The sequence below is a fragment of the Salvia hispanica genome, chromosome 1, assembly GCF_023119035.1.
Source record: "Salvia hispanica cultivar TCC Black 2014 chromosome 1, UniMelb_Shisp_WGS_1.0, whole genome shotgun sequence".
NCBI classification, from domain to species: domain Eukaryota; kingdom Viridiplantae; phylum Streptophyta; class Magnoliopsida; order Lamiales; family Lamiaceae; genus Salvia; species Salvia hispanica.
Window position 1 is genome coordinate 12472411 of NC_062965.1, and position 15227 is coordinate 12487637.

Consider the following 15227-nt stretch of genomic DNA (forward strand, 5'->3'; position numbering starts at 1 on the left):
AGTATCAAATATCAATAAGAGCATCCTCAACAACATTAACAAACTGTTTCCACTTTTATCTGTATCACCCAAAAAACTGATGGTTCAGGAGGCAAATTCTAATATTCACGATCAAGCTGGTTTACAACGCAGGCCTGGGACTGTAACCATTAGCTGTTTTCTGTAAATATTTAACTGAATATCAACTCAGAGCAGGTAGTTAAGAGTAAGAATGAGGGAAATATAGAAGCAGCTGATCTCTAGCAACAGGAGTCTATTACTTCACAAGTCTAGAACAAAAAAAAAATGAAGAACAACAATACCAAGATAGCGCAATTGGGAACTATGGAACTGTTCGATCTGGAAGATTTGCAGTGCAGCATTGGTCTTTACAGATCCTTTTCAGAAATAAAAAATAGCCTCTAAGACTGAAAAGACCAAAGATTGCAGTGGCTACATATGTACCATAATCAATATCTTGAACTACAAAACTAGCATGCTTCCTAGCATATTTGTAGTCCCATCTTACTCAATCAGCAGAAAGATCCTTGCAGTCACAAATGTTCTTTGCAAATTTTGAGCAAGATACTGCCAACTTTGAGCTAGATACTGCAAATTTTGGAGTCAGATAAAATATGTGCCACTCTTAATCACCCCGAGCCTTGCCTCAGCAGTTGTCCACATCTGGTGTGTTCCATAAGAGTTCAGAAAAGTAATATCAGATGAGCTCAACATGCGAAGAAAACACAAGAACCTCAATTCATTAATGTTCTTTGGACACCAAGGCCTAGGATGATCAGTTTATTTAAGAAAATATACAATTTTCTTCATGACACGAAGCTACCTTTCACAGTGAAGAAATCCTACTCAAACAAGTTTACTAGAACTTCACTTTGAATGTCATACTTAGCATGATATTCGCTATTGGTAGAAATTCATAAGTGCAGCTACATCTAGTGCCGATTCTCATTTTCAGAAACTGCTATAAGAAAAAGATCACTCATCGCAATCAAAATAAGAAAATTAAACATGTATAGAATAGATGCACGATATGATGTCACAAACAGTCCTTACGTTAAGTTGGAAGTGGTGACATATGAATTTGGTCCTCATAAGCTTCATCTGATATAACTGAACTTTGCAATGAATCTTTCCTCATACGATCCAAAGAAGTTGCTTCATGTATCCCTACAAATTAGAATGCTTCATTAAGAACCCATTTACAGGTGCACATGGACATGAAAAATATCCATGAGCCAATAAACACTACCACATTAACACGAAAAGGGGCAACAAGAATTTAACAAAGAGCTGAAAAATAAATGGAAGTGGACTCACTGACAGTCCACGAACAATTTACAACAAATAAACTGATTTTGGTAAACTTTTCCTTGCTAAAGCAAACAACTAAACATGCTACGTATAAGGTGAATGGTTTGAAGTTTGAAAAGTGAATACCTGACAAATGACTTATGACAGCATAATCAGAACTGACATGGAGTGCACTATTCCAACAATAAATTAGGAACTAGGCCTAGTTCTATCCATGGAAATCATAGCCCATGAAGTGTAAACATTGTAATCAAAACAATAAAGCAAAAAAAATCCCCATTCGTACCAAAGCCCAAAATGGCTGCACAAAGTAAAAAGCCAGGCAAAGAGAAATCCATTTTGTACACAATATCCATCACAATGATGCATCCACCAGCAACCAGCAAATGTCTTGGAGATGAGAACACCATATTCAATCTGCAAGTTGTCACACCCAATCAATATACCATGCATCACTATTCACTACGAATTGACTACAATATCTCATGACAAAGAAATAATGAATCACTTCAGATTTTACACTGCACCAGGGATGTAGTGCACAAGTACAACACATACTGATTGTAAGTTCATCAGCATGTTACTATTGTGATTTAGTAAGCACTGCTCTATTGAGAAGTATGCCAAGACTCGTAAAATTTCTGGTGGTACACTGGTACTGGCCCCAAGAAACTGATTACCAAAACTTTGAGCCAGATTTTATGCAGAGTAGATAATAAGGAACTAGGTTAATGTGTTACTCCCGATAAAACCAGAACACGGAAACAAATTAATAGGAATAAATCCATATGAAGCACAGAAGCCTACTTAGATTGCACACAAAGACAAGAAAGTACCTCTCTTCTGCAATACTGTCCACATAAAATATCAAAATAATTCCAAAAACGACAAAGCTTGAAAAAGCCCACATAGAAAATGGCAATTCCACATTTGTAGACCCCTGACAAGTTCACAACACAATTGAGAAACCATGTATCAGTATATATCAGGAAATGTCTACACCTTAGGGATTAACAGGGAAAAAGTTACAATATAAAGAGTGACAAGAAAAAGAAGACCAGGATATGTAATAAGCTGAAAAGACAAAAGAGTGAGACTTACAATGATCATGTCCCACATGGCAACAGGGAAGAGAAAACAGGTAGCAGAAGCAATGGTTACAGCATTCAACCGTCTTTTAAGTTGATTCTGTAATGACAAAGTGCAAACATATTTTGATGTCATGTTCAGTTCATGTTTGTTTCTTCGGATGTGTGTACGTTTGGCAGAGGTATTATAAACTGATATACAAAACGTAAACAGCCAAAGGAAGTTGATACCTTAAGTGAGACACGTCTTGCGATCACTCTCCTTAATGCTGATAAAATTCCAGCAAATATGGGAATTAGCATCTGTTTAACACCTAAAACTTCTTCAGGCTGGACGTCTGCATCTTCATTATCACTAAATGGTAGTTCTGAGTTAAGTTGACCAAAACCCAAAGTAATCATGAATGGAATGTGTTTAAAGGGGAGATATAATCACCACCTTCTTCAGTAGCATGGGATACATTAATAAATAATTAACCATAGTTCAATCTTTAAAGGATATAAAGAGGAGATTGTGAAGCTGAGGCCCATCCTTGAGACAAAAAGTAAAAAGATGCTAACATTGCAAGGAGGCCCCCGACCTGATAAAGAAATAAGAAAGACTACTTAGAATAGCATGTCAAGAGAAAACGAATTGTGACATGTTTTTTAAGAGAAAAAGGTGTGTTCATCTAAGCATCCAGGTTGATGTTAGACTATTTGAGCCTGCATGTGCAATTCACTAGACATTCGACCACACTAATGAAGTTAACTAATCAAGTTCTTTGAAACTTAAATATTGATTCACGAGGATATCTTACTACCTCACACCTTCACTTAGAGGGAAAAAATGAACAGTAATAAGCTACCGAAATCCTGATAGGTACACATAAAATCAAGACAGGATTAAGCTTTGCATCTACAAATTGAAACTGGAAAAAATTGTGATACCTATTGAAACAATACCTTTCTCCAAACACGATCTCTCCTTCCATACAAGACTGCAGATAACACTCCAAGGACAGCACCTGAATACTCCGCCAATATGATCCTGAGATAATAAGCATTTCTTTCATGGAGCAATTTGCAAGCTACGTGTACAAATTGGTTTGACCCTTGAAAACATTTTATTTCATATAAGATGACTACATGCCAGTCCTTCTCGTTTCATTCACATGTATCGTCACAGATTATGTAATTCTACTCTTCTGAGGATCAAGAATCGCACCACTTTTCAAACTATCTTACAGACAAATGCTACTGTGAAGGCCACATAAACAAAACCTAGTAACCAGGTTAACTTTGGATTCTTTTCCAGTAGCTGTGATCCACCATCCTCTATGGAATGCAAGGCCTATAAACTAGTTAAAGCAGCTGTATATAAAATCGGTTTGATGGTTCACCTGAGAGGACCACAAGATCGAAGCCCCTTTCCCCATAAGATGAAGTATAGGGCAGTTATACCACCATTTATCACAGAAGGCACTACCTAAAGGAATTAAGAATGTTAAAGACGTAAGCAAATACGTTCATATCAAATTTAAGCTTTAATAAGGAAGTAATAAAAGGTCCCAGTGGGTTTTGTGATAACCTGCGTATTGGAAAGAGGTCTGCCCTTCCATGGTTTTTGCATAAGTAAAAACAGAATGGAAGATGGAACAAGACAGCTGAATATAAACAAAACAACTGAAGCCCCTGTTTGAGACAAATAGCGGTAGACGGAGTAGATCGACCAAATTCTCATAAAGTTACCAAAGACATGGATGACCTTCAAGGGAGTTTGCCTACATTCAAAAATATCATCAAGAAAATAAGAACCATGAAATATCAACTAGACAATTTGAATTTGACGGCATCTATAAAATATTGTGACCACTCATATCTGTACACTCACTTGATAAAATCATCCGTGGAAATGGCTAAAAACAGTCCATGTAATGCATTTTGTACTTTAAATCGACGTGCTTAAATGCAAAACACAAAAACCGAACCAGCATTGTCCTGTACCGTACCTTTTCTATATTTCATGTTATAACTAATATAGACTCTATAAGTTACAATAGGACATTCCTCTTCTAGAAAAAAAGAAAATGAAAACATTCCTTCTCTGTGGGGGCTCACTTCACTATTTGATCCGCTACAATTAGTAGCTCAACACATACCACGCATTTACCTCTACAATGACTCTAAAACTGAAACTAGTCCTATTTCCCAATCAACTCTTCTGTCCTCATAGGAGCGAATTTTCAGTGCTTCATGCATAAATACTTCATTGTGAAGGAAAATAAACACATTCGCACACACAATGCGATCTGAAACTGTGAAATTTCAATCAGCTCCATAAATTGCTACTCAACAAAATTGAGAAAAAACAAGGTCGCAAACAAAATAATTTGGAATGGAATTGGGAATGCTATGCAGAATACTGACCTGAAAGTGGCCGGGCGGGAAGGGCTACGATTTTCCGGTATATGATTTGGGGACATCATTTTTCTCTATCACTTTCTACCTTTTGGTTCCCAGCGAAAATTTAACTCGTTTGATCTACAAAAATTGAGCGGGTTGGAGAGGAAATGGAGATTCAAGGGAAAAGCAGATTTTGGGTTTGCTCCCAATCAACAAGAAGACTGCTTCAGGTTGAAACCCCGACTTGAATTTCATTTCTAATTGTATTTAAGAAACTTCTTTCTTTTAATTTTATTAATATTTATAATTATAAAATTTTTTAAGTTTTCATAATAATTTCGCAGTGGTAAATATTTTGGATATATCAGTTAGAGGTGTCAAAATGGATATCCGGAATTGGACACTCGATATCCGAACCCAAAATATCGGATAATTGGATACCAATACTCGGTTTTTCGGGTTTCGGGATTGGATTCGGATATATGATTTTTGGATTATTGGATATCGGGTACCCGATATTCGATCGGGTACAACCAAATAGTCTGAATTACCCGATTTTATTAATTTTTTTAATTTAATAAATTATGTATCTATTATATTATTTCAAAAATCCCGATATTCGATTGGGTACACCCAAATAGTCCGAATTACCCATTTTTTTATTTTATTTTTTATTTAATAAATTATGTATCTATTTTATTATTTCAAAAATCAAATGTACTCGCGAAATCCTTCACTCTTAAGTCACATTTAGGGTTAATGTATGCATTGTGATGTTTATTACATATGAATGATGAATACTACTAATCTATGATTTTTTTTTTATTTCTAATAATTTGTATTAGTTTTTTTTTATCTTAAACTCGAACTACTTCAAGTTTGCACTAAATTCGAACTACAAGTTTGTATTTCTAAAATTTTGTAGTAGTTTATTTTCTTAAAAAGCTAATAATTTTTTAAAAAAAAATCCACAATCGGGATTGGATACCCGATTTTTTGGGATTGGATACCCAAATCAGATATTTGGGTACTTGAAATTATTTTCGGATCGGATATTGGGTATATTATATTTTTGGAAATTTGGGATCGGGTATCCAAAATTTTCGGATCGGGTATCCGCGGGTACCCATTTGACAGGCCTAGACAATGCTGTTTTAATTAGAGTAAATTTAAAAAATGGATCGCGGCCCATTCACAGAAGATCGCGGCCCAAATTGCAAGGGTTTTTGGTGTAATATATAATCCCTATTGCGACCTACTCACTCTCTCTTCCTTATCATCCATACTTTCAGGTACAGCCTCCGGCGCCGAAGCTTGGATTTTCCCCATCCACAGCTCCATCAAGGTACATTTTTTTATTCTAAATTGTTTGAATATAGCTGCGGTTTCAATTTCTTTGGTTGTTTATTTGAATTTTATATAATAATTGTTAAATGCACCCGTTGTGCGATTTGGATCTCGATGAACGCTTTTCAAATAGTTTTTTTGGGTTAAGATAGTATGTTGCTACTGTCGAGTGGTTTCTCTGTTGGCGAGATTCGAGCTTATTCGGATTCGTAGATGTTTACACAATTTTAGATAGGTTAAAACAATGACCACCCAAAAAATATATTTGAGATTGCAATTGTTCTGGTGTAAGTGGTAAATGTGATGTATTGATCGCGGAGGCCTACATAAGATACATTACTGACTAAGGAATGATATTCGATTTGTAGCTTATTTGAATGTTTACACATAATTCTATGGTTATTTGTTTTTTTTATCTGAATTTGCTGCTAGAATTTGTAGTACTATCTTGTTATGATCAACTTAATATGGTATTCTGCAGAAGTCAAATATGTTTACCGCACTGCAAAAAATCCACAAAGACAGGGATGCTGATCCCACTGAATTTGAGGAGTCTGTTGCTCAGGTCTCATCATATGCCTTCTATATAGAATAGAACTCAATTGTGATGCATAAGAAATTTACTGAATTTATTCTATTCTGATCTTCGTGCTTGTTTGCAGGCTTTGTTTGATTTGGAAAACACCAACCAAGACATTAAGAGTGAATTGAAAGACCTCTATATCAACTCTGCAGTGTAAGTCTATCAGTATTAATGTGTTCCAGTACTATTCGAGCTTGACAATAATTCATATTCTAATTTGTTACAGCCAAATTGATGTGGCTGGAGGTAAGAAGGCTGTTGTGATCCATGCTCCCTACCGACTGAGGAAAGCTTTCCGCAAGGTGCACCCAAAGCTTGTTAGAGAGCTTGAGAAGAAGTTCAGCGGAAAGGTACACAGATTTGTTATTTTTCGCAGGTTTTTTCTCCTTTTTATTGTTTGTCCAAGAAGAAAATAATTAACTTTTTTTACTGATGGATTGGGTTTTGGCGCTATTGTTTTACTTGCTCTTCATGTATTTAATGCATATTTATTTACACGTCCCTGTATTGAATGTATATGCAGGATGTCATTTTTGTTGCTACCAGGAGGATAGTACGCCCTCCCAAGAAGGGCTCTGCTGTCCAAAGGCCTCGATCCCGCACACTTACTTCAGTCCACGAAGCTGTGCTTGAAGATGTTGTGTACCCTGCTGAGATTGTTGGAAAACGTATCAGATACAGGCTTGATGGATCAAAGATCATGAAGGTCCTTGCTTCATTGATATGCCTCCAAATATCTCTCCTAATCTGGGATGACTAGCACATGGATATGTACTCATCTTTTTTCTTTCAAATGCAGGTGTTCTTGGATCCTAAGTCGAGGAATGATACTGAAAATAAGCTGGAAACTTTTGCTGGGGTGTACAGGAAGCTTTCTGGGAAAGATGTTGTCTTTGAATTCCCCACTGTGGAGGTCTAAAAACTTGATGTTTTTCTAGATTTAGTTTCTTGTTCTGCTTTTAATGGATTAATTAAGAGTTGTTCCAAGTTTTGACCAAGAGAAATCTGGATGGCTAGTATATGCTACTCATTTTTGTAGCAATTTTAAGCGGTACTCTTTCCTAGTTTAAATGTCACTTTGGGTTAAATTTTCTGATTCCATTCGTTTGCTGCATCGTTTGTTGGTTTTTCCTGCTCTTACTGGTTGGAGATCATTAATAGTATTTGTTAAACTTAACTTTATTCTATGCAATTGTTAGAATTTGTAGAAGTTTATCTCGAGTTTATAATAGCAATATGATTTTATATTAACTTCTAATAGTAGTCCCCATATTAGTTGTTAGGATTAATAGAGGTGTATCTGGATTACTATATTGGATTTGAGTTTCTAATCATGAGTTTGTCATATATTATGGATAAATCAGTGTTAAACAAACACTCAAAAGTTTGCATAAGTTGTTGTGACAAATAAATTCCCTATTTAGCCAAATGGGTTAATCATTATAATTTAATCACCACATTACCGGTTTGGTTTGTAAATAGGCTTGTGGTTAATATGCTTCGCAGACTTCAACCAGAAGGGGGGGTATTCAAAACCAAGCTGTTCCTTGTCATTCATAAATTGCCTTGTTATTTTTTGGTTCATATATAACTGGACTCATGAATCATGATTAAAGAAATGTAAGAAAAACTAGAATGTGCGTCCATTACAAAACCAAAATAGCACAAGTGAAATGAACACTCAATGGTGCATATTCTAATATCAATATGATAATATGCGGCGTTTATTGACGAATGGAGGAAGTATTTTACACAATAAATTGCTTCTTAGTAGTACTATCATGCAATGAACTTTCAAATGGTAATGTCTAGTAACTTTTTCATCCATCAAAAATTGTACTAACGTCTTTCTCCGTCTTTCCACCAAAATTAGTTACATACTAAAAATGGATCTTTATCCACATATTTCTATATCATACCTTACTTATTTTATATTTTTACTATTTCATGATAGACTAATTTTGCATTAAACTCTTGTTATACACCAACGAGAGTATTTTTTATAGATGGAGGGAGTATATGCACTTAGTTTACACAAGATTGTAGATCTACAATTGGGCTATTTTACTTTGCATACAGTAGATGACTCACTCTCATGAATATTAAAGTGAAAGAATACGTTGTAAAAAGGGATAACCAGATAAGTTAAAACAAGAAGGGGAATTTTTATGCCTCTATTCCATAATAGTGAAGTCATTTTTCTAATTTGGGTGTTCCGTAATAGTAAAGTTATTTTCTTTTTTAGTTAAAGGTAACACATTTTTTCATATTTAATTTTTCATCTCTTTTATTTTATTATCTATACTTTTTCCTTTCTCTTACTTAATTATTTTTTTAATTAATAAGTAGGTACATTACACTTTTTCTTAATCTTAATGTTGAATATAAATGTCTCCATTACTGTTGGAGGGAGTAATTCTGTAATTGTAAATCAGCTACTACTAAGTTCAGAGTAAGAAAGTTCGTCACTTAAGTTAGTGTTAGAAAATATGAGCTCAAATCCACCACCGCCATCATCACCAATAACAAAAAACAATAATTTGGTATCTTAATTATATTGATCATGTATTAATTGGATCGATTATGAATTTAATTAGAATTTACATCTAATTCTTTGCAACAGCAAACCGAAATCGAATAGTCTCCAACTCTTTGCCGCTGTTCATGGCTGAACATGTTCAAAGAAGAATATATAGCCCTTTTCCAACCTCCAATCTCAAGTATCCCCCCTTATACAGAATCTACAGAGAGAGATGTTTATAAAATGTCAACTTTCAGAGAAAGAGAAAAAAAGTTAGTCATGAGGTTATTTGAAAATATTTTTAGCAATTAGAACATCAAACTGACACGTGTCTAATCTTGGGTAATCTAGGTGTAATTTATGTAATCGACGTTTAATTTGAATTGTGAATTTGATATCTCGATTACCATTTTTTTCTTGCGGGACTAGAAATGGAACGATAGATACTTAAATGATGGAGTAGTATAATTACTTAAACGATGGAACACTTTCAGATACAACACTACTTTCGGATACAACGATGGGACAAAATCGACCTTTTACCCTTCAAATTTTATGGGCTATATAATCCCTGAGCTAACACTTATTTGAATCTTGACCATCCATGAAACACAGGAATGACTAGATTATCATCATTCTGTGTAACAATTTTATGCAATGTACAACGTAGACTGATCAATCACTGCATGATTGTGTGTTGAGTTCCATAAGTTATTTTTCCAGTTAAGAAAATGGATTCATATTTCCTTATTCTGCATGTGATGTGGTACAACTAGTTTTTGAACTAGTGCATTAGTTTTGCTGCAAATTCATCAGATTCCTCCAAAGCCCTGCTGTTGACTCCTGCTCTATACACAATTGACCCTGAATGAGTCTCAAGAGTGATCTCCGTGTTTGCAGGTGCAAATAGAACATCGCCTTCGCCAATCACCTCCTTACTAGAAGCCGCGTGCATGGTTCCTTCGCCAGCAACCACCAGATAAACACAAGGACCACCAACCGCTGGAATTACAATAGATACTTCCTCGGGAATATTATAGCAGTCAACCTCAAATTCTTCGAACGGAGGGCTATATTTGACGGTATAAGGATTTGCAGCAACTCCAGGGAGGATTTCTGGAAAACTCTGCATAAATAGTTGAATTAGACGCACAATAAGGAATTTGAGGTCCTGGACTAATTGTAATCATCATCACATTTACCTGTTTGTATGTCAGCATTGAACAGAGAGTTTGGACATCCCTCTTCTTTGGAGTGAGACCAGCACGGACCACATTGTCGGATGTTGCCATGCATTCTACACATTCACCTTGTATATAAGCATGTGGTTCATTTGCTGCTAGGTATAAAGCTTCACCTGGTTGCAGCTTCACATAGTTAAACAAAAAGGCTGCTAGCACACCAATGTCACCGGGGTATTGCTTTTCGAGCCGCAATACCAGCTCGTCCTTGTCAGTCAGTTTCATTTCCTATCAGAAATTACTGTGAATTTATGCAATTTTTGGAACAATAAATAGAATGATATATGTAACTCATTATTTCAAGTTTGTCTTGAGATAAGCTGTGATCATATCATTTTTATTAATAAAATAAATAGACCTAAAAATGGGCTTTTTAGACATTTAGTATGGAGGTCAGAGTAGAGAGATTCAACAGCGAGGGAGGAAACAAAATTTTTGTGGCAGCAGCCAGCAGGTTTATAAATTGTTTATTGTGCTAAGATTAGCAAATAACAGTGCTTCTCCTTGTGGAGTAGTTCGGATAAAACTTCTTTGAGCTCTTATTTCTCAGAATGTTGTCAATTTGGCTAGCTAAAGCGGATAACAACAGAGAAATGAAGTTTCTTTTTTGTTGCATCATGATAATTCTAATTGAGCTACTAAGTAGAAACTGCGATTGTGCAAACTGACAGGAAAAAGAGGGAAAGGAGAGAGTAAAGTAGACTCCATTCCAAATCACCTTAATGCTGAGAAGTCAAGCATGCATTAAACAACAATAGTGAACAATTAATAAAAGAAACTGCATACCTGGCCTTTTTTATTCAACCGACTTATCAACTTGGGAATTATTTCAGATATCACAGTCTTGCTAGCCGACATGAGATCAGTAAATAAGGATTGCAGGACTTCTTTCATTATCTTCTCCCCATCATCTTCACTAGTGTTTAGTACTTGAACCCCACATGAATTTCCAACCACTTCTGTCATCTCAGGTACAGAGCGAACGACATTCTTAAGTTCCTAAAACAAAGAGAAATACCTAAAAATAAATGCATCGAACTTTTGAGAATCTGATGTCATCCATACTTAATCTTCAGCTAGTTCAATCATCTTAACTCTGAAACTTGGTTCCTTTTAGCGCCGTTTAATACTTCACTAAAATGTCCGCAAAATGTAACAAATCACTGATTAGTCGTGTTTCAGAGTGTACAACGTCACTGATTAATCCCCATTAGGAAATTAATCTACTCCTACTCCAATAAGGCTAACATGCCTAATAGTAACTGACACAGACATTCAAAATAAATAAATTTGTTAGTTGCACACATAACTTCCTTCAATACTAGTTTTAAAGCCAAAATATAATTCTGCTATCAGCTGTCAGTGACATTATTGTTGGCTCTCTTCTATCCAGAGACCAGAGCAGCTCAAGCAAAAAAAACTGCGTCTCTTTTTCTAGTTCAAATATGCTATCATCATCTAATGCAACAAAACAAAGTGGATATGGATCATAAAAATAATCCATTTTAGCTGATGCCATGGCTGACATACAAAACGGTTGATCGATTCCAGAACGGAACACCTTCACATGAAATTTATTATCAGTATTCTCGGACTCTCAAAGCAACCAAGAAGCACATGGGGAGAATCCATCCAGATTCACCAACTACTTCAACTATTTATAGTTCATTTTAGAAATCATAATCATACACTACTTTGTGAGATAGAATTAGAGAAGACATCATCAGACCACAGGTCAGATGGAGAACAGGCCAACCACTCAAACCATTTACCTAAAGGCTTTTGAACCAATATGTTAGGAATCACAGCATAAGCACACCGAGGCCCGAAACAATAAATCACTCCAGACAAAATAGAGTGCTGTGCAAGTATCTCTGAACACATTAGAAAGATTTCCAGTTGCAAATGAAAAATAATATCTCAAATCAGATAAAACCAGAGATGAGCTAGTTAAACTACCTCAAGACCAACAAATCCACACAGCGCCTCAAACTCGGTGAGTGCCAAAGCCATCTCTGGCTTGTGATTGCCGTCCTTGTACACTTCTGGTTGCTGCTTGTGCAGAATTCGAGCCAAATCCTTGTCTGGATGAGCCTGTATCGACAGAGCCTTTTCCACTGAAAGTACCTATTTTTGCTCAAAATTCGTTTCAATTTCTCTTCAATTTTATCAAAAAGAAAGGAACGACAGAAACTGAAAAAAAAATTACCACTCCTCTAGCATAGGATTCATCATCTTTCAAATACAAATGGAAAATAGGTGCAGAAACTAGATCCATACATGCCACATCTGATTAATTACCGGAAATCGGGATAACATGGCGATTGAGTGCATAACATGTAGATTGCATTGCACATACACATGATACGCGTGTGTACAGATTATATAAAATGCAACTGATTCAATTTTGAGGTACAGCATCGATTCAATCGGAAGACGATGGCATGACGCCTAAGATCAATTTCTTCAGTAAATTCCAGAAAAAACAGCGGCAAAACCAAAGGAAATTTCGAAAAAATACCTTTAACAGGAAAGGAAGAGTAGGTCCCCACTTCTGCAACACCTTATCCCCAACAACACTCGGATTCCTCTCAATCCAGTCCTTCAAACTCACAACATCTCCCTTCTCACGATCATAGGCATCCTCCCCCTCCACGCCGCCATCCCTCACTCCCTCCGCCGCTGCGACGACGTAGGAGGGCCCGGAGTCGTGAGTTCCTATCCACAACTCAGCGTAGGGCTCGGCGCCGATCACCTCTTCCCCACTGTTCTTCGCGTACAGCCGCGCCACAGCCGATTCGTCCCCACGCTTTCCCCAGTCGTAGTTTTGAACAGAGCACTTGAGCCTGACGATTCCAGGAATTTCCGCCCCCATGGAAACGGTGTGTCAAACTGTCAAAGTCTAGAGAGAGAAATGAAGTGGAATTTGAGAGAGGAGAAATTGAGAAGAAGCGAAAAATCCATTGGAGAAATAAAAAGAGAGCGGATTTTGAAGACAACCGAATCGAGAGGGAAAGGCTAGAGAGAGAGAGAGAGGAGTTGACGGAGAAGAAAATATTGTTGGCGTTATCGTTAGATTGGAAACGGCGGGTGATGACTCGGTGAGTCGGTGGCGCACAGCGTCAGCGAGTTGACATAATTTTAGCAGTAACGGCGTTTGACGGGTTTTGGGTCCACAAACCTAGGCCACGTCAGCATTCCTGGGACCCATCTGGTTACTTGCATGCCAACCCAACTTGCTGGAGTCAATATTTTTAAATTAATTTCTAGGGTAAGCTCTTTTTCATGATTTCCTTTTTTATATGTTTGTAATATTTAGGTTATATTTATGAAAATCACGTAATACCTACCAATTTAATTTATGTATGCGAGTATAGTAGTATTTGATCTTATAGTATTTAGGTTATATTTATGAAGATTACGTGGTGCTTGTAATTCAATAATGTGAATATGTAGTACATTTGATTTGATCACTTATCATGAGTTTTATTTTTGAGTAAGTGGAACAACATCGTAAGTGCCGTGAATATATTAGAGCGATGAAAAATACGTAGCTCACTGTTTGTGAATATTAATGATATTTAATATCCCATTCTATTAGAAGATACTGCAAAATATCAAAAGAAGATATAGATGATAATTGAAGACCTAGACAAAATATCACTGAAGATATCACAGAATATATAATTGTATTGAATTGGTGTATTTAAGTAGCTTGATATTTATCGTTTTAAACACATCACAAAATCCTATATAGGGTAACTAACTAACTATTCATGCAATCAATCAAAAACCAATTCAATACATACAATAAATAATAATGAAATTAGAAGTAGTAGTACGTTTTATGGATATTTGAAAAAAATGACTGTCCGAAGAATATGATTTAGCCTTTTAATTATTACTCCTTTTTAGATCCCATAAAAACTTATTACTATTATATTATAAAGATGGAAAAAAGTTTTATGGTGAGTGAACTTCGTGAAACTATCATTTTAGATTCGTGAAAATCATTTGAGGTTCATCAACTACAAATTAATATCAATCGTATTATTTTTACTAGTTTCAAGTTTTTTCGGACGAAAAATACTCTCAACGCCTTGGAGGATATATATTTTTGTACTAAAATTATCACATACGCATATCTATTATAAATATCTTTATTATATATTTCTAACGAATTTTCTAAATTATAATTTGACCTTCACTTAATTTGTGACATGCAAAAACAGTTCCTTCTTCAATATTTTATAATTAAAAAAATTTAAAATATTTTTGAGTACTCGTAAATATTAATATCACAGTCAATAGACACTAGTGATACTTGAATATTGATATATTATTTTATTATTAACAAATATTACTCCTCCTGTTCCATAATAATGAAGTTATTTGTCATTTTTGTATATTCTATAGTAGTTGAGTCATTTTCAGTAAAAGTCTACACATTTCTTTTCACTTACTTTACTCTTTTTTTACTTTATTCTCTTTTAATCTCTCTACCTTTTTCATTCCTACTTTATTCTTCATTTACTTAATTCACTTAACACAGTATTTCTTAAGTCGCGTGACGAAAAGAAACACTTCTACTATCGCGGAACGGAAGGAGTATTAAAATGTTTTATTTAGTTTTTGAATACTATTAATAAATTGATGGAATTTCTCTTCAAGGTATTGAGGGTATTTCGTCCAAAAAAACTTGAAAATAGAAAATAATTTAATTGATATTAACTCGTAGTTGACGGACCTCA

General features: G+C 35.4%; 3 protein-coding genes across 4 annotated transcripts; 1 reads left to right on the forward strand and 2 right to left on the reverse strand.

The window, feature by feature from the left end:
* Positions 1–238: 238 nt before the first annotated feature.
* Positions 239–5028, reverse strand: LOC125201664 (zinc transporter 5). 2 transcript variants are annotated; one of them, XR_007172955.1, is made up of 12 exons: positions 4809–5028; positions 3970–4162; positions 3782–3867; positions 3345–3429; positions 2902–2980; positions 2631–2761; positions 2413–2499; positions 2148–2251; positions 1598–1728; positions 1054–1167; positions 509–663; positions 239–377 (listed from the first exon to the last, which is right to left on the reverse strand). XR_007172955.1 is itself a non-coding variant. In XM_048099871.1 (11 exons), the coding sequence occupies exons 1-10, from the start codon at positions 4865–4867 to the stop codon at positions 1055–1057; spliced, it is 1068 nt and encodes a 355-aa protein (XP_047955828.1). In that variant the 5' UTR covers positions 4868–5028; the 3' UTR covers positions 239–663; position 1054. The 2 variants fall into 2 exon arrangements, 1 of the variants encoding a protein (XP_047955828.1); XM_048099871.1 differs by having other exon boundaries at positions 239–663.
* Positions 5029–5998: 970 nt separating this feature from the next.
* Positions 5999–7815, forward strand: LOC125205752 (40S ribosomal protein S7-like). The gene is made up of 6 exons (XM_048104859.1): positions 5999–6129; positions 6613–6696; positions 6794–6867; positions 6941–7064; positions 7238–7420; positions 7514–7815. Exons 2-6 carry the CDS (start codon positions 6622–6624, stop codon positions 7631–7633), a joined length of 576 nt encoding a protein of 191 aa, XP_047960816.1. The 5' UTR covers positions 5999–6129; positions 6613–6621; the 3' UTR covers positions 7634–7815.
* Positions 7816–9679: 1864 nt separating this feature from the next.
* On the reverse strand, positions 9680–13511 carry LOC125201650 (mannose-6-phosphate isomerase 1-like). The gene is made up of 5 exons (XM_048099850.1): positions 12998–13511; positions 12436–12603; positions 11263–11475; positions 10438–10704; positions 9680–10361 (listed from the first exon to the last, which is right to left on the reverse strand). Exons 1-5 carry the CDS (start codon positions 13349–13351, stop codon positions 10020–10022), a joined length of 1344 nt encoding a protein of 447 aa, XP_047955807.1. The 5' UTR covers positions 13352–13511; the 3' UTR covers positions 9680–10019.
* Between the last annotated feature and the right edge of the window lie 1716 nt (positions 13512–15227).